This window comes from Bombyx mori, chromosome 28 (genome assembly GCF_030269925.1).
Source record: "Bombyx mori chromosome 28, ASM3026992v2".
NCBI lineage: Eukaryota > Metazoa > Arthropoda > Insecta > Lepidoptera > Bombycidae > Bombyx > Bombyx mori.
This window is the reverse complement of record NC_085134.1, coordinates 4,039,807-4,064,440: the sequence shown is the minus strand read 5'-3', so window position 1 is coordinate 4,064,440 and position 24,634 is coordinate 4,039,807. Positions and strand designations below refer to the sequence as shown.

At 37.2% G+C, this 24,634-nt stretch overlaps 4 protein-coding genes across 5 annotated transcripts in view; 3 read left to right on the top strand and 1 right to left on the bottom strand.

The window, feature by feature from the left end:
- LOC100174976 (multicopper oxidase 1) overlaps positions 1 to 5,500 on the bottom strand; it is a 120,332-nt gene extending 114,832 nt beyond the window's left edge. Inside the window, exon 1 of the mRNA XM_012696683.4 lies at positions 5,348 to 5,500. The gene's annotated coding sequence lies outside the window, so the exon portion shown is untranslated. The remainder of the gene's footprint in view (positions 1 to 5,347) is intronic.
- A 2,020-nt stretch (positions 5,501 to 7,520) lies between these two features.
- LOC134198725 (uncharacterized) lies at positions 7,521 to 8,866 on the top strand. Its single transcript, XM_062676782.1, has 2 exons — positions 7,521 to 7,974; positions 8,539 to 8,866. The coding sequence occupies exons 1-2, from the start codon at positions 7,656 to 7,658 to the stop codon at positions 8,616 to 8,618; spliced, it is 399 nt and encodes a 132-aa protein (XP_062532766.1). The 5' UTR covers positions 7,521 to 7,655; the 3' UTR covers positions 8,619 to 8,866.
- Positions 8,620 to 24,634, top strand: part of LOC101737887 (UBX domain-containing protein 6) — a 24,448-nt gene continuing 8,433 nt past the window's right edge. For both annotated transcript variants that reach the window (XM_062676781.1, XM_012696623.4), the window contains exons 1-8: positions 8,620 to 8,865; positions 9,338 to 9,468; positions 9,881 to 10,022; positions 11,195 to 11,289; positions 12,114 to 12,267; positions 14,823 to 14,980; positions 15,377 to 15,506; positions 16,615 to 16,896. In XM_062676781.1, the coding sequence (XP_062532765.1) occupies positions 8,620 to 8,865; positions 9,338 to 9,468; positions 9,881 to 10,022; positions 11,195 to 11,289; positions 12,114 to 12,267; positions 14,823 to 14,980; positions 15,377 to 15,506; positions 16,615 to 16,890 (1,332 nt within the window). In that variant the 3' untranslated portion in view covers positions 16,891 to 16,896. The remainder of the gene's footprint in view (positions 8,866 to 9,337; positions 9,469 to 9,880; positions 10,023 to 11,194; positions 11,290 to 12,113; positions 12,268 to 14,822; positions 14,981 to 15,376; positions 15,507 to 16,614; positions 16,897 to 24,634) is intronic.
- Positions 16,905 to 24,247, top strand: LOC105842611 (uncharacterized). The gene is made up of 4 exons (XM_012696628.4): positions 16,905 to 21,205; positions 21,669 to 21,830; positions 21,925 to 22,005; positions 22,097 to 24,247. The coding sequence occupies exons 1-4, from the start codon at positions 21,200 to 21,202 to the stop codon at positions 22,364 to 22,366; spliced, it is 519 nt and encodes a 172-aa protein (XP_012552082.1). The 5' UTR covers positions 16,905 to 21,199; the 3' UTR covers positions 22,367 to 24,247.

The window sequence follows — 24,634 nt, the reverse complement described above, 5'->3', positions numbered from 1 at the left end:
CCTAAACCAAACTTACTTTTTCATAATAAACATCAAATTTAAGAAACGGCTCAAAGTGTCCTCCACCTTGCTAGGCGTACGGCTTGGCTATGGTACGGCTTGTGTGGCATTTCGCGCTACCGTCGGTGTTATTGATGCGAAAACCGATCTAAAACGCTGTTCCATCTCGTTTATGTTTGAGAAGAATAATCTCATCTAGGAGGATGCCGAAGACCGGACAAAATGAAGGAGTTTAAGTAGGATAGCAGACTCTGGCACTAGACCGAGAAAACGCTAGAAAGAAGAAGAAGAAGATAAGTTTTATTGCTGCTATTGTGACGGTCTTGAATGGCATCATCCCTTCATTCCGTGGGCGCCGTAACAAGGAAATGGACAGTGGCTTCTTCTAAGTATTATACCAGAACAGTGCGATTATCGGCATATACTATTGTTACGTCATAAGCCCGCACGGGTAAGTACCACTATCCTGCTTGTTCGTGCCGCTTGTGTTCCCACTTCAAGTTTAGGACAGCATATTACACAAAACACATGTCATTTCGGATCCTCCCGATCCACTAACGGTGCTTTTAGGTACCTCAGGCACCGGTTACCGTTCTCGTCGAACCCATCGCTTGCAACGAAGGGTTCGACGAGTAAATTAAACCACAGACACAGCCCACAGAGTTTCTCGCCGGACAGGAGGTCGTGTTTCCGATCCGGCGAATCACTGCTCTTACTAGGGCTAGTGTTAGCAGCATACACAGGTTAAATCCCCGTGAGCTCGACTACTAGTTCGGTAAATCTAGCATGCCCCTCGAGGTCACGAGTCGAGGTCAAGAATAGGTAGGAGAAAATGCCTGAATCGAGCTAACGACATTTATACACAAGATAAGTTTGTATTTAAAAATTCCTAAGAAGAGTCGAAATGTACCCGCGTCCGTCTATCGAGCACCCAAGGTCACGATCTTCCCTATGTTGTTACCTACAAAGTGGCATTCATATGATGTCTTCAGATTCCGGTATCGACCTTACACTAGGTGGCCCGATAGCTCGTATATTTAAATAAGTATTAAAAAAAACATTGACATACGAAATGGTTACATAAACTATTTGTAGGTATATATAGCTCTGGGCCCCTGTTTTTGACCCTCCCGTGAATCAAATTGTTTTTCCGGCCTGTCTAACTACCGGGATCATTTTATAGTGAGATTAATACCCACGTATTCGTTGTATCTACTTATTTATTTAGGAAACAACAGTTTTTCATGCGTATTCTAAAAAAAATATATCCATACAATCGCATTTCTGTAAAACTGTAACAAGTGGAATGTTACATGTGGTATGTAAATGATAATAGATCTGTATTAATAATTTTTTTATTTTTTATTGTTTAGATGTGTGGACGAGCTCACAGTCCACCTGGTGTTAAGTGGTTACTGGAGCCCAAAGACATCTGCAACGTAAATGCGCCACCCACCTTGAGATATAAGTTCTAAGATCTCAGTATAGTTACAACGGCTGCCCTGCCCTGCAAACCGAAACGCATTACTGTTGCACGGTAGAAATAGGCTGGTGGTACCTACCCGTGCGGACTCACAAGAGGTCCTACGACCAGTAAATTGTTTGTTTGTCTTCTATTCGTTCCCAATTAATTCATCCGACTATGGTGAAACTTAGTACAGTTGTTTTTGGCACGCCAGGAAAGATTTCCAATATTTTTTCCTTACCTAACCGCTGATAACCTAAAGGACTATTTCAGCCACTCACGGACAGTAGTCTCAGCCTGAGAGAATTACTAACACTAGCCCTAGAAAGAGCAGTGCTTCGCAGAATCTACCACCGGATCGGAAACGCGACCCACTGAGAAGATCCGGCGAGAAACTCAGGGGATATTACCATTGACTTATCATCATACAACAAGTCAGACGTGAACAGTTTGAAATTTATGTGATGAGGTTGACCAAAATTGATGATTTTCCACACAATTAGAGAGCAGACTGTGATCAAATTTCACTTGTGTTTAATGTTCAAAGCATTAGATATATAGTTTTTTTTTTTTCATTAAGCCTATGTTTCTATTAAGAGAAATTTAATTTATATTTCCAAATTGTATGCATACGAAAATAAGCTTGCTTATTACGCTTTCACGTCTTAACTACTCAACTGATCAACGTGAAAATTAATTTAGACTTTGTCAAGGATCGAGAAAATGAATCACGGTAGGTACCTTTCATAAACATTGTTGTTGTTGGGGCTCCCGCGGTACTGTAGCGCATCAGGTATGTTTGCGGATGCTCACGTGGATGACTTTTACTCAATCATCCGCAAACGAACGGCCTCACTGATGCGTAGGGTTCGTGCGAGTACCAATAATATCCTGATGGCTATAGGTAATAAACCCGAATGTCCTGTTTTGAGACACTGGGTTCATATACATACCCATATACCTGGTGCCTCAAAGCAGCGCAGATTTATGAATTAAATGTTTTAATTGCTAATTTTAAATAAAATTTTAATTTTACTAACATAGTTCTAAGTATTATTCTACTTATAACATATGGACTTAAGAGGGTCTGAATTAAATGAATTTTATTTATTTATTTATTTATAAACAAAAAAGATTTATCGGCAAAGCGTGTACAGTACCAGACAATAAATATTGCATATCGATATTTAGAAAGAGACAGTCGTCTAATTTCGATAATGTTGTAGAGCGTTACCTGTGTGCGATGAAACACCAACGATCCCGTATCTTAGGAGATTAAATGTCAATTAGATAATGTGCGACAGATATAACGCTCTACAAAGCAAAAATTAACCGTCTCTTTCCCACGGTCGATGTGCAAATATTTATCGCCGGGTACTGTAACTAACTTTAAGGTCTAATGCGTTTTTTCTTGTTGATATTGTTTCCAATACTTTATACACTTTCCGTGGTCGCAACGCCGAATGTTTTAGCGGCGACATTTGAATATTATACTGACTATTTCTACGAATCGCGAGAACCAAAGAAAACACTTTAGAAAATAGCCTTTTACTAGTATAAGGCGTAGTACATTTTTGTGCTATTCATTTATTTTGGTTTCAAGCCAAGCCTACGGTACTAGTACTGTGCTGTCAGTCTTACACAGGGATTTTTTTTTATTGCCTTTGTAGGCAGACGAGCACACGGCCCACCTGATGGTGAATGGTTACCGTCGCCCATGGACCTCAGCAATATCAGGGGCAGAGCCAAGCCGCTATCTACCGCTTAATACTCTCCACAAGCCCCGTTTGAAGATGTACATGTCATAGCGCTCGGGAACCACCGTGCACGAGAGCTCATTGATGGTACGTGGCAAAAAAAAATATCTCTGGAAACGCACTGTGAATGACCGCAGTGACTCCAGGTAGTATGAATGAACTCTACTGCGGTGGCGGGCGGTGCGTTGGTAAAAACGAGATGATGGTATCATCTCGAACAATTCCTAATTAAATGAAATGAATACAATCATAATTTACTGGTGGTAGGACCTTTTGTGATTCCGTGCGGGTAGGTACCACCGCCCTGCCTATTTCTGCCGTGAAGCAGTAATGCGTTTCGGTCTGAAGGGTAGGGCAGCCGTTGTAACTATACGAGATCTTAGAACTTATATCTCAAGGTGGGTAGCGCATTTACGTTGTGGATGTCTATGGGCTCCAGTTACCACTTAACGCCAGGTGGGCTGTGAGCTCGTCCACCAATCTAAGCAATAAAAATAAAAAAATAAAATAAAAATTACACTATAGTTCCCATTCTGAGAAATATAAGTTTTATTACCACAGCGAAAGTACAGATTTGGCAATAGCATCTGTGGGCATCAGACCTGCTATATATAAACCTCAGCAAGCAATAAGATGGTGCAGATTCACCCGCCTCGGATTGAAAGCGTTCTATTCATTTAACACCGTGCTTATTAGGAGTTATTCTATGATACTAGAGGTCCCGCAGTAGTCGAAATTCGACTATAATTAATTGGAATTGTAAGTTTGTACACTATTATGATTGTATTTTATACTTCTATAATCACAAATTTCGCCAAGGCTACACTATAAAAATATTAACAAAGACAAACAATATTTAATCTATTCTCAATTTGACCACAGACGTCAAGAACAAAAGTTTGACAATAAATAGTATGCATGCGTGTGTGCGTCAAATACATGGTATGTAGTGTGTGTAATGTTTTCTTTATTGATTTAATGTATCTTTTATGCATTATTTAAAAAAAATATTAGCATTGTGCACTTCTTCTCTATATTCTCTATAAGTGTGGAAAATTTCATACTCCTCCGTCCGCGCAATTTTCGTAAAAAGGGATACAAAGTTTTTGCTTCACGTATTAATACATAGATTCTTATTTGAGGGTAAATAGCTTTGATTATAAATAACAATTATTAAACAGTTATTTTATTTTAAGTTATTTTTCTTGTAATTTGCTTCGAAATTCGACAGTTTTTTAGTACGCTTTTCATCATTATAAGCGCCCACACATTTTGAGGATAAAAATGTTTTTTCTTATTCATTCTTTTTTTATCTGAACTTACATATAAAATACTTTCTAGTTTTTTTAAGTTATTATGTTAACAAAGGCGTGCTTTTTGTTTTGTTTTTAAATCAATTTTCATTCTTTGTTAATTTATGGTATTTATTTGATATATTCATTAAACAAGACAATTTGTTACAGCACTTTATTTTCTACTCTTCTATGAGCTTGTATACATTAATATTTTTTCTACATGGGCAGCCATTTTTAATATATTTTGCGAAATAAAATTAATAATTATGTTGCGTACCTATAATCTGGATTTGCTTATAGTGCAGTTGAGAAACTTAAAAATAAAAATGTCAAACATAGAGCTTATTACGGATTTTCGAATTTCGAAACTGTCGTATCAAGCAGTAAGTACATACATGTTCAAATCAAAATAATTCGTTTGGGGTCAATATAATGCAAAAGGTTAACACGACTTCCGCTCCCTTTATTATAGTTGGGAACTAAAACGAACAGCCATTACACAGAAGTTTGGGAACGTTGTCTTATTGTGGCAACCTCGTGCGAAATCGGACAGTTTGTAGCCAGTTTAACGACTCATAAACTCCGAAATAAAGTGTAAACGGCACTTTAGGACTATAATTCGAAGTTGACATTGAATTAAAGAACAAAACGGGTACCGTACTTAACATATATTAAGTGTATAATCTATGGTACTTAACTTCCTAATAAAATTTGAATTAACAGTTTTTTTTTTTTTAATAAGCCCCAAGTTTTTAATACGCGCGTTCCTTATTCAATCAGCCACAGGAATATCGCTAAAGACAAAGAGAAAATAAATATTTATAACTTACTTTATATTCCTAGTTGTGAACTCCGCACAAATTAACACATCACACTGTTTTATGTAACACTTGTATTGTTTATTCTGATTGTCGATAACCTCCGAGATGTGTTTGAGATTATGATAATCTAAGAGAGTTGATAACACGTATCTATTAACAAGGCACCGCATATCAACATTTGTTTTTTCTTATTCGTCGTCTAATATACTCTTTTTTACCTATTTAGGCCTTCGGAACGGTAATGCGAGGACACCTGCCGCTCTAGTCCGTCTGTCAGAAGCCAAATATCGCCGAGCGCCGACACGAAATCTCTTAACGAGAACATCCGCACTAAATAACTATAAGGCTTATTGAGCGATCACAGAAACATATTAACGTTCAATAATACCAGAATGAGTTCCGTAATAGGCCATCCTTGTATCGTGGTGACTAGTTTTGTTACGGAGAGAGAGGTTTGTTTCGGAACTCGGCTTTTGAAACTTTCCTTGAATTCTATATTATATAACGTATAAAAATAGACGAAGAGGTAGACCTAAGAAGAAATGGATGGATTGCGTGAAAGACGATATGTGTAAGAGGGGAGTGAGCGAATAAATGGTATATGATAGAGGAGTATTATAAAAAAAGGTCACAGGCGGGCGCATCACGATGCTCAGCAATGAGCGATCGACTGAAGGAGGAGGAGGAGAGGAGTATGGAAGGAGGAAACATGTTACGCCGACCCCATGTGACTGGGAGAAGGGCAGAAGAGTGTTGATGATAACATATAAAAATATGATACAGTCTTATTGTACAGCTGAGCACACGCACTTAGCCTTAAATCCCGCAAAAACCAAAGGAGAACGGGGTCGACTGAAAATCAGCGTTGTTCGATGCATTCACTTTGAACAGCATCAGCTGAGTCACATCCTTTTGCCTTATTTTTCTTTTCTTTTCTTTCCTATATTTATTCACCTTTCTAAATCTGTATAAAAGGCAATAAATTATTTAATATTATTTTTGTTTAGGCTATTCCGGCTTCACCTTGAAGTCCTTGTGGCCTAAAGATCAAGATGCCTGGTGCATTCGCTACGAGCTATGCAACTATGTCAGTGTTCGAATCTCGCAGACAGGTATTAATTTTTCTAATGAAATAGGTACGTACTTAACAAATGTTCACGGTCGACTTCCACGATGAAGGAATTTCATCGTGCAATATGAATAAAACCCGAAAAAAATACTTACTAGTGGTAGGGCGGACTATGAGTCCGCACGTATAGGTACCACCACCCTACGTACCGTGAAGCAGTAATGCGTATCGGTTTGAAGGGTGGAGCCGTTGTATTATAAAACTGAGATTCAGAACTCATACCTCAAGATGGATGGTGGCATTTGCGTCATTAATGTGTTTGGGTTCCGGTAACCACGTACCACCTGGTGGACCGTGAATTCGACCTTATAATACGCCCTAACACCAGCCTCTGTTCCCTATCACTAGAGGGGTAACGACAAAGTGAAGATTTCCCAGCGCCGGGTGATACTGCTTGGTAGCCCGGAGGCTTTTCCAGTTTCACAGGGTCAACCAGTGTGCTTAGTGCAAGTTTTTTAACGTTTTCAGTAGCCTAAAAGTAAACTCAAATTTGTATGGAGTTGGAACAAGGAACACAAGAGTTTGCCTACGTCTGCCGCTAGGGGCGCTGGCAAGCAATATGTTTTAAACTGTAAACCATTTAAAAATTAGCAGTAATAATCCATTGTCTTCTCCTATACCAAAAATAGAAAGTCCGATATACTCTATTTTTGTTATAGAAACATTTTTATCATTCATATTCACGCCACGGAAAAATGAAGTCTGCCCGTGTTGGAATTTTTCAATCTGGTTTTTATTAAAATCCGATGGGTTCACGAACATAATTTTTTTTTCGTTGTCATTTGTAAACCGTCCTCATCAAAGCAAACACCATAACGACTCGGCGGCCCTATACTCACATAATTGCTTACTTGATGGTGGTGGATTCAATTAAAAGTAAAAATCTTGAATTATTTGAAATAAATAAAATTGTTCATATATCGAATTGAATTTAGAATCGATTTTATTTTTTGGTTAGTAATTTGGAATTTTTCTCGGAGCTCCTAGAATTGATGTTCCATTTGTAACACCTATCACAAACATCAACTGTCATAATGACAAATTGACAATTGTGGAATTTGACAAAAGGCCAACCAAAGGGTATGCATATATTAAGTGTATAATCTATGGGGTATGCAATTTTCAATATGACCGTGGAAATTTAACAATTTTCCTTTATGTAGGTAATTTATAAAGAAAACCAATGTAATGTCCGTTTTCGACAACGCTGTTTTTAATAACACTCTATACGAAGCTCTGTATCTTCAAATCGAGGATACTTTGTCTTTTGCAAAAGACTTCTTTGAATCGTGTTTTTCATCACTTCCTATCGATAATTTTCCCAAATCGTTCTTAAATCTAGATCAATTCACGTTTTACGGTGAACTAGCGGAAGCCTTTTATTTTAATGAGTTTCAAATACTATTATTAAAAACGTTTCTATTGATATTGTTTATAACTTTATTGCTGATTTGTCTGTCGTGGCGAGTGTACGGTAAAAGAATTTCCGAGAGGTTCATGAAACCGGGTGAGTCATGTTATTATTGTTTTTTAATAAAGGATCGCTGGATCATTGAACTTTACGGTCCAATTATAGAAATAATAATTGAACAGTACTTAAAAATTTCGCACATTCTACTTTATAATTATTACATGTCGCTCAAATTATGCTCCTCTTTTATTATAATAACAATAATATTTACATTATAAAGCAGTACAACAATATAACTCAAAGAAAATGTATATTCATAATTTATCAGATAACTGTGATGCTTTGTGCATTGTTGTCATTTGAGATTTATGACATAGCACCACCTATCCGCAATAGATGTCACTTGAGCTACCTCAACACTATTCATGGGATAGGACAGATGTTTCAAAGATGTTTAGCGACAGTTACAGTGGAATGAGGTCTTGCTGGCTAAGTGAAAAATGATGATAAATTTAAATTGGTACAATATACAGATTTTTTTCACAATCATACTCTATATTTATATATATAAGTATATAATCTATAAGATGTCTCAAATTTTAAAATATAGGTATCAATATTAAATAAAATTTGTTTTTAACATATAATAAACTTATACAGCTACATCAGCCACAATAGAACAACTCAAAGAGAGTGTATCAAAACTGAAGCTACCTAAAGAGCACACTCCAAGAATTTAAAATGGCAGACAAGATAAAAAAGTTCTTCCAGAAGAAGAAAGTCGATGCAAAATTCAAATTGGCCGGTCGAGGTCATAAATTGACTGAGTCAACGACAAGCAGTCACGATTCTGTGAAAAAAGACGTCCCAGTTGTTAAAAGATCAGGGCTTTCAGAGGAAAGCAAAGTTGCAGCTGAGGCTGCTTTAGCTAGACTCAATCAGAAGAGAGAAAACCCAGGCTTTAATACATCATTAGCTGCTATCCAGGTACATATTAATTTTCCTACAAAGATATTTTTAAAGAATGTGCTTTCTTGATGAAACGTGTTTCCTGTTTTTATACTGATAAGCTTAAGGTCAAAATAAACTTAAGTTAGTTGTAAGTTTAAATGAAGGGAAATGAAGTACAGCAGAGTTCCATTAGTATGTTTTATCTTTCTAATTTTACTTATAGTAAAAATGCAAAGAAAAATGCCTCCTTCAGGATAAAAGATTAGTTGTAAATGTATTTCTATATACTATAATATATAAATCTACAGTGATTTTTGCGGATGTTCCATTATAACTACTGAACCATGCATCCGATTGAATTGAAACTTGGTATACATGTAGAAAATACATGGTCTTAATGGATAGGCTGATATTTATATGAGTGTTAGACTTCCTGCACTCAATTTTAAATGCCTAGCGAAGCGGATAGGTACAACTAGTATATTTATAAAAAAACTATATTTCATAGGCGCAAGTAAGGAAAGAATTAGAAAATGAAAAGGCATCTAGTTCAGAAGCTACACCACCAGTCGAGGCACAAAAGAGCTTCACTGAAGAGGATTTACCGAAGAATTTTGCCGCAAGTGGTGTTTATTTCAAGTAATACTGAAGTTTTTTTTACACATATAATATGATATGCACACGATTATGTACTGTAAGAAGACATTCAGTTAATGCCTATAGGCATGAGTTATATGCATCAGCATTTTATAAAAATAATGACATATTGGTAACATTAGTCTAAACCAAAAATATTATCATTTGTGTATCTTTTTACATTGTTGACAAAATCAATGGACATAGAACATAACATAGAACTGCTGTAATAGCCTTGAGAGTCTTCGTGCCGCCTTCTCAAAGTGGTGCAGCGATGCCGACTGTAGATACTTACTGAAGCAGACCTAAAAATCATTTATTACCTAAAAGTTTTATGTTCTTATGCAGCAAGGTTTGCATACAATCTCGAGCAAATTTAATTTAGTAACGTTTTTTATTAAAATTACTTCCACAGGTGTCCTATTATAAGCAACGATATATTACCCCGTGATGAGTGGAAAAAGAATATCAAAACTTTCCTTTACGAGCAACTTGAGGAGGAGAGAGGGCTGACTGCGTGTCTTATAATACAATCATGTAATAATAATAGAGAAAAAGTAAGTGTATATTATCTATTATCTATATTATCTAAATTCTCAACAGTAGACCCTTTTTTTTATGATTGAAGGATCACTGGTGGCCCGGAGGCCTTTCCAGTTTCACCAGGCCAGGTGGGCGAGCAAAGGCTCAGCCAGGAGGGGTGGGATTTGCTAACAGCTATCCGAGCACCTCCGAAGGAGACCTAACAGCTCAAGAGCAGCTGCTTCGCGAATGAATCTACTACCGGATCGGAATCGCGACCCGCTGAGAAGATCCGGCGAGAAACTCAGCGAGCTGATTCATGGCTTAGGTTGCACGGCGAACTCTTTGTCGAGTTCGACGAGTACGGTTACCGGGGTCCCTAAGCCTGCTCCTAGTGTTCGAGCTGAAGGCGTCTAATGCAAAGGTTATTGGATCTGATGGATCCGTAAGGACGTGTCTAGGGCGTCGACGGTGACTGGCTCCTGCGTGATCAGGATTCGGGGGAGTAGTAGTCAGCGGCGGCAACGATAATGCGATTATCATGACGCATAGTAGACCCTAAGATTAACTCAAGTAAAATAGGAGATTAACTCTAGTAAAATAGGGTACTTTGTGTAGAATAACTCATTCACAACAATAGTTAGCTTGTTTAACTGTTTAAAATTCCAAGTATACAGTAAAATTTATTTAGAAATGTTCTAAATAGCTACAAGGATTTTGAGTAATGCACGTACAACATTATGTGTTGATTGTATGAATTGAGACTATTCTACACCTTCTTTTTTAAAAGAAGTTGTAGAATTCTAAATTTAAACTCATCTCATGTTTTTAGTGATCTTTCATGATTGCCAAAGCTTAAACTATTACAATGATAGAAAGAATATTCTCTTGGGACCTAATTATTTATTTTTGGAAGTAACAATTACCTGAATCACATGAGACTGTGGGAGCATTGACCTGTTTCATCATCAGATTTTTTATTGTTTCACATTATGCTGTAATTTTTTTTCCATTGTGTTACATATGCTGTAACACGAAAAACTTTGATTATTAAACATTATCAATCCAGATTTTGTAAATATCTGTCTCAGATATAATCATGAACTTTGCAAACTATATGTGAGATATTCTCATCCTTAACAATGTATTGAATTAATACTTATGGGCATTTTAAACTAATATTCACTAATTAAAAATATATTTTCAGATAGACGCCTGCGTTGAAACTCTTTGTAAATATCTCGAGAATATCATCAATCATCCTGATGAAGATAAATATCAAAAAATTAGAATGACGAACAGGCATGTTTTTTTACTATTATCTATCATGAATAATGAATTTTGTGTAATTTTTCTTTGCTGAGTATTTCCATTTTTGTCACATCAGTAAAATGTAGTTACCATTAAAAAAAGCATGTTGCTATAAAAACAAACTGAACAGAGATTGTTGGTGCTTAAATGAAGACCAAGAAGAAGAAATCCACAATCCTAAGTGATTGCTAGGTTTATTTATACCGTTAACTTTTACGTGATAAAAAAAAGTGGAAAAAATATATAAAAATGTTTTTAAGCTATTGCATAGCTTTTATCGCGGGCTTTGAGCGCGGTGACCGAATCAAGAAATTCCGTAACGAAAATAAAACCTAACACCCCCACTCCGCCTACCATGTAGCTCGCATCCAACACATTCCAACATCCAACGCTGCGCTTGTGTAGTGTTTGTGAATAAGTGCGCGGCGTGACGTCACACTGCATGCGCATCATGAAAAGTCTGCCCATCTCTCTCTCGCGCGGTCTAGCTTATGAGTGTGAAGGGGACAGTTAATGTTTTGCTTTTGTTAATGTTTATAAATATAGCGTGGTCTTATTATATATTATTTTAAAATTAAATTATTATTGTCTAATTATAATTGCATTAGTTGATAAAAAATGCTATGCAATAGCTTTACCGCGGCAGTCCCCGAGTGCCATACGTGTTTTTTTAAGTTCCAGTCAATAGATACTCTTGGCATAAAAATCACAAAATATGTGACCATAAATAAATAATTAAATTAGAGCCTAAAGGTAGTTATAAAACTTGCGAAACCTATACAAAATACTGAATAAAATTCTGTTTAAATTAAAAGGGCATTCAGCGAACGAGTACTACCTTTAGAAGGCTCAATGGAACTGCTCTTAGCTGCCGGGTTCGATCAAAAGAAACTAACCAATCCAGATGGCCTAGAAGAAGATTATCTTATATTCAACAAAGACAATGTTCCTTCATTAGACACGCTTAATGTAAGTACATAATAATAATGCAATTGATTATCTTGAAGTACTAGTATACATTAGATTTTTTTATGGGTAGATGTGCTTACATACTGTTACGATGAACCCAAAAGTTGAGCTTTTAAAAAAATTAAAATTATTGATCCACTGAACATATTTTGTTAGTTATAGTATGACTCATATGATTACCTTGAAGTGTTAGTATACATTAGATTTTTTTTATGGGTAGATGTGCTTATATCCGGTTATGATGGGTCCCAAAGTTGGTGCTTAAAAAATAAAGTAAATTATTGATTCACTGAACGTTTATTAGTTATATTATGATTCATAAAATAAACTTTAATTTACACACAACATAATATTGAGACCCATTATTTGGTCGTGAGTCAACCCGGAGAGGGATGGGATGTGACTGACCTTCGGGCAGCAAGGGCGCAGCTCGTTGGACAGTAATGCTGAACTCATAACAAAAACACCTGACTTTGGAATGAGCTCTCCTCCACAATGACATGTCCTTCATCAAACAAGGCTTGCGGAGAGTACTCAATGGTAGGCAGCGTTTTAGCTCTGCCCCTGGCATTGCTGACGGCCATGAGCGATGGTAACCACTTACCATCAGATGGGCCGTACGCTCGTTTTTTTTTATTGCTTAAAAAGGCAAATCGTCTGCCTACAAAAGGCAATAAAAAAAGGGGATGCACTTTGTAGTCGTCGTGTTGAAGCGATGCACCGGTGTTCGTATCCCGCAGGCGGGTACCAATTATTTCTAATGAAATACGTACTCAACAAATGTTCACGATTGACTTCCACGGTGAAGGAATAACATCGTGTAATAAAAATGAAACCCGCAAAATTATAATTTGCGTAATTACTGGTGGTAGGACCTCTTGTGAGTCCGCGCGGGTAGGTACCACCACCCTGCCTATTTCTGCCGTGAAGCAGTAATGCGTTTCGGTTTGAAGGGTGGGGCAGCCGTTATATTTTTTTTTTTTTTTTTTTTCCTACCTAAGCTGAGAGCCTTGAGAGGCTATGTCAGCGTAACCCTAACTTTTGTAGGTGAGCTCACGGGGCTCAAACCTGATGACGTTGCTAACACGAACCCTAGCAAGAGTCGTGCTTCGCAGAATCTACCACCGGATCGGAAACGCGACCCACTGAGAAGATCCGGCGAGAAACTCAGTGGGCTGTGTCTGAGAGTTAATTTACTCGTCGAGCCCTTCGTCGCAAGCGACGGGTTCGACGAGAACGGTGACCGGTGCTTGAATTACCTAAAAGCACCGTTAGTGGATCGGGCGGATCCGAGATGACGTGTTTTGGGCGACGTCGACTGCTTTCCATTCTGTCCGCAGGATCGGGAATGTAGTTACCGGCGGCCACGATGAGAGGGTTCTCGTGTCGTGCCGCTTTATCGAAGTGGCGCATGGACGCCGACTGCAGATACTTACTGATGGACTCTAAGTCCAGGTCGTCGTGGAGGTCGACGTTCCTGACGAACCACGGGGCTCCGACGGCTATCCTGCAAAAACGGGATTGAATAATTTGGAATGACTTTAAGTGAGTGCGGGCCGCGTGAGCGAACACTACACTTGCATAGGTCATGACGGGGCGTATGCAAGTTTTGTAGAGTGTCACCTTATTTCTAAGGGACATTTTACTTCGCCTACATATCATCGGGTAGAGACGTCCTAGAATGAAGGCGGCACGATCGCGTACCGTCTTGATGTGGGGGCGGAATGTCATCCTACTGTCGAGGGTGACGCCTAAATATTTGACCTTCGGGGCCCACGGTATGGGCTGGTCGAACATCGTGATTGGGCGAACGGCGGGGGCGGGGGTATTGACGCGCCTAGTCGGGAGGGGGATGCTCAGCGTGGTGTTCGGAGGGCGACCCCTTTTGAAGAGCACCGCTGTGCTTTTCGTGGGGTTAATGTCGATGCGCCACTTCCGGAACCACTGTCCCATGGTGGTAGCTGCGGTCTGAAGTCGTCGATGAAGCAACGCCTTCTTCCTACACGAGTAGTAGATGGCGGTGTCATCGGCGAAGAGCGCCAGATGGGTCTCCGGAGACCGGGGTATATCATTGATATACAAACTGAATAGTAACGGGGAGAGGGCGGAGCCTTGCGGGACTCCGGCTGTGACGTGACGGGGCCGGGAACGCGTTCCCTCGACTCGATATCGGAACGAACGGTTCGACAAGTAGTCTCGTATGATGAGCACGAGTCTGTCTGGCACTCCCATGTTATACAGTTTGTATATCAAACAGCCGTTATAACTATACTTGAGACCTTAGAACTTGTATCTCAAGGTGGGTGGCGCATTTACGTTGTGGATGTCTATGGGCTCCAGTAACCACCTAACACCAGGTGGGCTGTGAGCTCGTCCACCCATCTAAGCAATAAAAAAAAAAAAACCGGATCTCTTTCTTCTATCTCTTTCACTAACCGGATACAATTATAACAGTACCACCTGCTGTTATGTGGTTATCAGAGCCCATAGCCAGCAAAAGTAAATAATACCACAGTTCCATTGACTTCTTTCATTAAAACTTTGTAAAATTTCAGACGTTAATAGACGCTTTAAGAACCGCCGAACCGATACAATTGGAGCTCGATAGGAACTTACAAGTGTTGCTTCCTTCACAAGCTGCCTGTAAAGTGCAACTACCCTCGAGCTTCTACGCGCTTTCGCCAGAGGAATTCAAGCGAGAACAAAAGTTGAGGTCAGCGGAAACCTTCAAATATATTTACCAACTTTTTCAAATCTCTCTATGTTTATCTTAGAAAATTGAACCTGATTTGACGAAGTCTGGATAAATCAACAGGAAAGTTGGTAAAGCATTTTCAGTAGGGTATGTAGAGTGAGTTCACAGATGTCAGTGCCACCACACTGCCTAATCTTACCGCATGGTGTTTGTACACTGGCCCGTAGTAGACAATAATATCTTCATGATGATAGCTGAATCCCGGCTTCCACTTAATACCAATTCTTCTTAAAACTTACCATTAACACTTGAAGAGCATAGTCAAAAGAAGTAACACTTTTTTGGAGTGTAGTGTAGTGTCTCAAGGAAGAATGGCGATTAGGACAAGAAAATGATCAATTGCTTTTTTTTTAGAGCTGAAGCAATAGAAAAAAGTCAAATGCTCAGAACGAAGGCGATGAGGGAGAAAGACGAAATGCGCGAAATGAGAAAATACAAATTTGCGATCATTAGGATTCGTTTTCCGGACGGTATACTATTGCAGGTAAAATTAATGATTTTATTTTTAAAAAAAAGTATTTTAAAATCAAGCTTGTATTTATGTAATGAACAAGATCCACTGTTTGGGATGAATGATTATTATTGGCGGTAGGACCTCTTGTGAGTCCGTGCGGGTAGGTACCACCACCCTGTCTATTTCTGCCGTGAAGCAGTAATGTGTTTCGGTTTGAAGGGCGGGGCAGTCGTTGTAAATATACTAAGACCTTAGAACTCGTGTCTCAAAGTGGGTAGCGCATTTACGTTGTAGATGTCTATGGGCTCCAGTAACCAATTACCACCAGGTGGGCTGTGAGCTCGCCCACCCATCTATACAATAAAAAAAACGGTCCACCTATGTGCTTAGTGCGAGTTTTTTAAATTTACGATCGCGTAAAAGTTAACTCAAATTTGCATGGAATTGGACATATTTCCTACGTTTGCCGCTAGGGGCGCTGTTTCAATTCCATACAATATTTTGTTAAAAAGCTCGCACTAAGCACACTGGTGTTACAGTGACTACTCAAAATCCATAGAGGAAAGTGAATGGCGTCACCCACCTTGAAACTTGATGTATAATCTATAACTCATTTTTTGCCGGTCTCATTTTTATCACACGAACTTTGTTCTTCATTCGTGGATGTAATTCGTGAAGATATGCGATGCGAATAATGCTGCTGTGGGCGTGTTCAAATCAATACAATTCAAAAAAAAGTATTTGCGTAATTACAGTTTGTAAGGTATATTGTGAGCACTCATGAGCAGGGATTGCCCCCTACTATTACTATTGCCGTCACGCATTCATAAACCGATTTGAGGGGTGGGACAATATTGGTAAATTACGATTTAAACATAGTTTTCATTCCTCAAGGTAGGTATGGCTGCGTCTCATAAAATCTATTGGCTTCGAAGAAATGTGAGGCTAGAAACATTCTGGGCTCGGATAGGATTAATGACTAATATTAGAACGGTAGGCGACGGCTTGGCTCTGCCCCTGACATTGCTGTGGTCCATGGGCGACTGTAACCACTCACCCATCAGGTGGGCCGTACGCTCGCCTACAAGGGCAATAAAAAAAATCATCATTAAGCTTGTCTGTTTTTTTTTTTTTTCAGGGAACTTTCTCAGTGTACGAGCGTTACAATGAAATTCACGAATTCGTCCAAGAGAACTTAGAACATTCCGACCTCCCGTTCGTGTTGAACACTCCAACAGGTCACAAGTTAATCTTAGAGGAAGATGCGAATAAGACCCTTATCGACCTTCGTATCGTGCCGGCGACAGTGCTCACGTTCGCTTGGCACTCGTCAGTGGCCGAAGAAATAAGCAGGAGTCCCAACAGAGATGTGTATTTGAAACCAGAAATCATGATATTGGTACAAGAAATGTGAGATAATGTGGGTGCATTTAATTATAAACATCTTGATTTTAGTATACTCCACATATTTAGATATGTAGAGAAATAAAATTCTGTACGCTATTTTTAAGAAAGTAATAATGACATATTTGGACGACATAATAAAATACATTTTTTTTTTTAATTAATAGAGACGTTGATGTACATAGCAAAAGTGCATGAATAGTGCAGCAAAAAAAATTTTATGCAACTACTAACGCCATCTGTTATTAATGGTCTATAACTAATTGGTAGAATTATCTAACTGGGGATCGGATAAGGCTCATGTTAGTTGTTTGTTCCATTGACTGGTGTCCGCTAATGCTATTTATAACATTGTACCTATCTTCTCTATAGACTTTAGCGAGTCGTAACACAATTAAACCGTAAAATAACAACGACTTAATTTCGCGTTTTGCTGATGTTCTCTGTATTGGAAACATCGGAAATAATATCGACGGGTAAAAGGTTATTTGGTTTAAGCGAATTTTTTGCAATTGTACCGGAGAGCCATTTAAAGTTTAAAATTTGGAAAATATATTATAACAAAAAACGTCTTCAGCTATTTGAATGAATTAAACTTAATTGAAGTTCAATTGAAAACATTCGAATTGTTAATACTAATGCTAAATAAAACGGACCTTTACTTACAAAGATAAATGTCGCGTAGCTTTTCATCCCTCAATATAATGATAATGAAAAAACGCTAAATTTCATCGTAATTTATGTACTATTTATAACAGCCTTGTTTCCTAACATGTTTCTTGTCAAAGGCCTTAATTAAAAATACTATTTATTCAAAAGAGTTTCAATTTTTTACGTTTGAGTTTCTGATATTTTGACGCGATGCTAGCGCCATGATCGCGATGCGACGAAGGAACGAAAACTTTGGTACAATCAATGTCACTCGATGATCAAGGCGATCAAAAACGCAATAGGAATAGGATATAATAGGAAATTTAAATACATATTTTATTTACATTACAATAGTGAACGAAAATATAGTAACAGATTCTGCAAGTTTGATTATTAATACGCTTTTATTAGCTGCAGACGTATGTATTTATGTTTGTAACGGAATTTTTGAACATGATTTTGACCTCCTTAAAAACGTAGGATTAACCCAAAATTTGGTATACTTATGAAGGACCGATGACAATACAATTATAAAAAAAATAATTGAAAAACTTTAAATTCAACTAAAAAATGAGAAATAAATAATAGTTTAAAAAAACTAACAAAATACGCTTTTATAGAAAATCCAACTAATAAATAAAATTGAATAAAAAGAAAAAATATTTTATTGTAAAAAAAGCGTGAGATGCTTTTCAGGATATTATCAAAGTAACCCTTCTACTCATATCTGTTCCTAAAATATTTATAACCACTGATACCATCAAATTTATTTTCTACTTTTAGTTCGATTTTCTATAAAACCGTATTTTGTTAGTTTTTTTTTACTATTATTCATTTATTTATTACCGAAATTAAATTTTGAAAATAATTTATTAATTTTTTTTTTTTTGTTTCTATGTTACCAATGCCAATCATACATTAACCTTTAGTATGCCGGAACGGGGATATCCGCAATCTCGTTATACTGCCGGAACGCGGATCCGCGCTGAAACGACCCCATGTGATTTTTTCCATGTTTCTTTAGTATTTACATACAGATAAGGTTGAAAATCAGAGAAAGCAGTTCCTATTGAGTGAAGTTATCTCCTAATTCGACCAAACAAACGATTTTCGTTTGAAATTCGTGTGAGGAGTGTTTTAAACATTCGGTTTTCACCGGTGTTCCTAGACGTACGTGACTGACATAAATAAAAGATTTTGAGAAGATATATCGAGAAAAAGTAAGTAAAACATTGTTTTTCTTTATATTGTTCAATATTATAGTTGTATCGAATAAAAATATTACGAATAAGTACTTAAAAACACCCGATAAATCGACGTAAACTTTAGCATTGACCGTTAGCCCCAACAAGTGTTAATTTTGAAATACTCGTATCTTAGTATTATTATTTTACTAGAAACGTATTTTATAAGTACTTTTGAAGTTACTTTTATGAAGATTTCGAAGAAATATAACATGAACAGCAAACACGCAGCATTTCGTCTAAATGCTTGTTGAGACTTGTACAATCCGGTTTGAGCGCGGATCCGCGTTCCGGCTTTTATAATTTTCAAATACAGGATGTAGTAAAATTGTTTGAGGTCTGGAATTCCGCACGGAGATCCGCGAATTATTTTGATCAGTAAGTAACTGAAATAATTGAGAGCTTACGAAAATCATCCAAAACCGTAATATGTACTAGGTAGGTATATATTATGATTCTGGCTTGTTGGTCTAGTGGTGGTTGGTAAACTTGAATCTAAACCGGAGGTCGTGGGTTCCATTACCACCCATTACAAGTCTTTGTGTGATGAACAAAATTATTTGTTCTGTGTCTATAATGTGTATGTATTTAGAAATATATAAGTATATCTTTCAGTTGTCTGGTCGCCGTAGGTTTTGCCTAGTTTGGGATCAGGTGGCCGTGTGTGTGCTGCCCCAAGACGTTATTTTATTATTATTCTTATATACATTATATATATTACGGTTTTTAAAGATTTTCGTTAAATACAAATAGAGTCAGTGCTATACACCATTATTTTTTAACTAGTACAAAAATTTTAAGGGCATATTAGGGAAGACATTATTATCATATATGTGACGGAAAAATCTCATAATACCTTTAAATAGCAAAGTTATTATCATTTGTTTATTGTAAAAAATCTCACTGAAATCATGGACATATTATTTTACAATCCATTCATTAGTTCATTGAACTTCATTGATGGTATTCCATCCTACTCATTCGCATTCGTACTTGTGACGTAAATGGCCTTAGACAATAAAATGAAACAAAAGAACATGTGATGTAGTTACCTACTTTATTTAATTTCATATTCATCCGGGCTTAGAACCGGCAAAATTACCTTTTTACAATTAATTAAATATGTATGTGATTAGAAAACAATAAACAAATATTACAATAAAATAAGGTATTCTGTACTAAAAGAAAAGAGAAATTTTGGCATATTTATGAAGTTAGAATCAGGTGCTATTTACAATAATTATTTACATAGGTATTATTTACTAAACTTACAAGTATTTCAATTGTCCTTCGAAATGTCCGCCACTATTGTTAATACACAGACGGGCTCGTTTCATTAAATTGTTTTTAACGCTTCTCTGTCTTTTCACTTCGTGAATAGCGTCCATTATGCGCTGTTTTAATCATTCGAGCCTAATTCGCTCGCTTCTGTACACACGTCTCTTAATTTCACTCCACAAAAAGAAGTCCATGGGCGTTAATTCTTGAGATTTCCTGTAGTGATATGGATGTAATCCAGCCTTATTAATAATCTTCCAGGCACAGGACTGGCTGATGTTAAAACCGTCGATCAGCGTCATTTGTACTCCGCCGGGGATCCTCTTCAAAATACGCTAGTACATCGTCGTACAGATTTTGTGACAACGCCGGTCTTCCTCGTTCTTGACTAGGTGACCGTGCGTGGAATGAACCGTGATCAAGTAAACGCTGGTAAGCATTTACCACGGTTCGCACATTTGGCTGTCGAGCGTTTGGGTGTCTTCCCTGTACATACGTACAGCTGCACTCGCGTTTTCTCCACTCAAAAAGTACGCACGAAGCATAGCTACATACTCCCGTGATGTGAACTGATAAGCCATCGCGTCAGGGAAAACTTAAACAAACAACTGTTGCAACGAAAAAAAGCATGCGCACACTTCCGCTAACAATTTAGCACTGTTTTTTGTCGTTGTTGCGTCGGGGCGCGGCGCGGGCGCAGAGGGACATGGGGTGGTTGGTGGGCTTCGACTTGAGTTTCCCGGAATTTATCAATGGAGCAGCGCCCCGTAGGTACCCAAACCCCGCCGCACGTACCTACTATCGGTCATTGATTGATTTTTTTACAGTTATTTAGCATTTACCAGTTATTACGTATTTTAGTGGACAGTTTTGAGACTTAGTCTTTTTTATTTTTTAACTACACAAATATGATTAGTTAAAGATACTTAGAGCCCAGTTAAATTTTTTGTACTAATTAAAAAATAGGGGTGTATATTGTTATTTTTTTTCTTCTAGGTATTTATTTACTTTTTTATATATATTTTTATCGATTTGTTATAAACAATGGTTGTTTTCTTAGACGTTGATAACTATTTAAACAAAGAAGATTACCGTTTGTGCATTTACGATTTGAAATGGCCATAGAAGGAAACGCACTTCGTGAAAATGAATGTATGTGCCATGTGTAGGTTACCTACTAATCCAAAGCTGCTTTCTCATTTTTTTTCCCGCACTGACATAGATAATACTTTCCAAGTGCTATTTAACACTAAACTCTTTTGGTGTCCAAGGTGTATGTTTGCTATTTACGACCATTACCCGAGTGATGAATGCCAATTGTGTGCTGTGTAGTCAGTGGCTTGATGTTTAAAACTTATTAAATATCTTCTTTATATAAAACCCAACAAGTTGTTTCAATGCCAAATTCCACTTATTTATTTGTCTTAAACACACATTTGCTAACAATTTAATACTTATATGCGATGTATATATTAACGAGCAATGCTTTTAAGATTCAATTGGTTATGGTGCTGCTATTATTTCGAACTATGAAATCGCTTTTGAACTATCTAGCATGATTTATATTGGACCTGGGAATAAATATAGAAAACTTTATGTATTATTAAAACTCTAGATGGAATCAAGAAAAATGGATCGTGGGTGTACAAAGACACCACCCCCACATCCTGTCCCAGTAATTATGGCTTTGCCGGTGCAATTATCGCCGCACGGAACTCTACGAGTTCCATCGAACGAATACGTTCTAGTACATAGAACTGATTCTGGAAATATTCAGGTAGGTAACGTTTTAAATTACACAGCATTTTTATGTTATTATTGTATTATATTTTGCCGAAATAGAGTTCCATTCCGAATTAATCTTGTGTTAGGCTCTGCAAAGTTCAATAAATGAGAAGTTAGAGCCCAGAAGACTAGACTTTAATGCAAAAGAGGATTTACCTTCCACTGTGGTTAGTCAGTTGTTAACTGTTTTTAAATATTAAAATAACCCATAAAGGTTTATTTAAATGTTTCCTTTTGTAAATATCCTTTTTGTTTTAGATGTGTGATGATGAGTATTTACCGTCTTCATTAGCTGAGGCCTTAGCGGTAGATTCTGGTAGCGAAATTGATGAATGGGAAGACTATGATGATATCGATCTACGTAGGATTTTAGAGGCGGAGGAAGTCAATAAGGAAGAAGAAATAGTGCCAGATGTTGAATTGCTCCATGAAAGGGTGCCGGAAAATGTGTTAACTTGGTGCGAAGATTTTGACAAGTTCACCGGTGTTGAAGAGTTTTATGAAGAGCAATCTGGCCCCACTATTTAGGAAACTTCCCCCATAAATATATTTAAAGCTATTTGGGATCGACAAATAATGAAAACAATAGTAAACGAGACTAATAAATATGCTTGGCAAATTATAGCTCGTGCAAGTGAAGAAGGCATTACTAGTGGATCGCGTCTTAACGATTGGAATGAGACTACGGTAGAAGAGTTATATACATTTTTCTCTATATTAATTTACATGTCACTATGTAACAGAGCTAGGCTCGATGAATATTGGACGACAGGAGTACTAGGCATGCCAAGCTTTAGACAAATTATGAGTAAAAATAAATTTCTTTTACTGCTACGTTTTTTACACTTCACCGATAATGACTATCTCATAGACTCTATTCACGGGTATGAGCGGAAAATATATAAAATAGCTCCAATCGTCGAGCACTGTAATAAAAAATTCGCTGAAATATATATCCCCCGCAAAGCTCTTACTTAGCATAGATGAGTCTCTTTTGTTATGGAAAGGGCATCTATCTTGGATACAATGTATACGGACAAAAGCAGCAAGATTTGGCATTAAAACATATGAGCTGTGTGAAGCGGAAACGGGCTACCTATTAAATTTTGTAATATATGCGAGAAAAAATCTAAATGCAGAACAAGCTGTGCATGGCTTTACAAACGCAACTTCCAAAGTTGTACTGAAGTTGTCAGAAGGTTACCTAGATAAAGGTCATTGTCTATACATGGACAATTTTTATAACTCCGTATGCTTGGCACGTTTTTTAAAGAGTAGACGCACAGACGTTGTAGGAACACTTAATCGCCGCAGAATCGATACCCCGTCCAATATCAAAAATTTGAATGAACGTCAAATGCAACGTGGGGACATTGTTGCTACACACTGCGGAAACGTCACAGTTGTGGCCTGGAAAGATGTAAAATTGGTAACAATGATTTCGACTTTTCATAAAAATGACACAGTTCTAGGCCGCAGAGCAGGCACCGAATGTGAAAAACCGGTTGTAGTGCACAATTACAACAAAAACATGGGAGGAGTAGATCTAAAGGATCAAAAACTTTCGACATATTTAATGGAACGTAAAAGGGGTCTCAAGTGGTATATCAAAGTTTTTAGGCGCTTTTGCTAAACTGTAGCATTTTAAACAGTTACATAATATATAGGTGCCATGATAGAGAAAAGAAATTGGATCACCGGCAGTTTCGGTATACTTTGGCGGAGGTCCTGTCTTTAGAAAGTATGTACATACAACGCATTAGGCCTGCTGCAAATACAGGTTATGATCGCTATAAAGGAAATCATTTCCCTGATCATTTCTCCAATGACGCTGATAAAAGTGAGCGACCAAATAAACGCTTAAATCTACACAAGAGGGGACGTTGCGTCAATTGTACGTCAAACAAAAAACTGAAGGAGACAAATATAATTTGCACAGGCTGTAAAGTTTTTCTTTGTGTAGGTCAGTGCTGGCGCGAATACCACACTCCACCTAATAATTAGTTACTCTATTAAAATTTAATAAAACCGGTGTCAAGTAGTTGCATTACACATTTTTTTAATCTTTTTTAATTCGTCATTTTTAGTTTTAAGTAAATAGTGAAATACTTTGTTGGTTATCTAATAGTTTGTAAATTTTACCAACGTTTTTCTAGAAGTTTCTTTCTTTTTTAATCAAATCTTAGAAAGCATTTTTTCTAAACCCACCCTGTACATGAATGGACCAGTCTGTGCCGGAACGCGGATCCACGAATGGAAATCTTACAAAAATTTGCAATAAAAAAAATGTATTTCTTTCTAAAATATTTCACTAGTGTGAACTATTTTGTAGTGTAATTACGAACAGAATATATCAAAGAATATAATAAAACAAGAAAAAGTTAAAATAAAATAACTACCTTTGTATTATTTGTGTTTTTTTTATTTTTTCCGTTTCATAAGAAATAATGAGTTATAATAAATACACGACTCATGCTGTTCTACTAAATTATACATCTATAAATACTTGGGCTCATTGTTTTTTGTAATTAAAAATTAGGTAAAAGATACGTTTTCTAGTCTTAGTGATATTTCATGTCAAACTTTATGCTGCGCGGCCGCGCAATTCGTCCATATTTCTCGGCATACAGCGGTATCGTCACTGTTCCATACCAAAGGTTAATGTATTTGTTTTATTAATCAAGAAACAGGTTCGATAAAATTTGTAAAATGCTCCTAAATTTTTTTGGAAATTTCGTTCAGACTTAGTTTTATTTTACAGCTTATTAAATTAAGATTATATAATTAAGGAAATAT

Coding starts and splice junctions, on each gene's coding strand:
- LOC134198725 (XM_062676782.1), top strand. CDS start 7,656: ATGTCCGTTTTCGACAACGCTGTTTTTAATAACACTCTATACGAAGCT. Junction 7,975..8,538: donor CGAGAGGTTCATGAAACCGG/GTGAGTCATGTT, acceptor AAACTTATACAG/CTACATCAGCCACAATAGAA.
- LOC105842611 (XM_012696628.4), top strand. Junction 21,831..21,924: donor CTGATTCTGGAAATATTCAG/GTAGGTAACGTT, acceptor ATCTTGTGTTAG/GCTCTGCAAAGTTCAATAAA. Junction 22,006..22,096: donor AGGATTTACCTTCCACTGTG/GTTAGTCAGTTG, acceptor TTTTTGTTTTAG/ATGTGTGATGATGAGTATTT.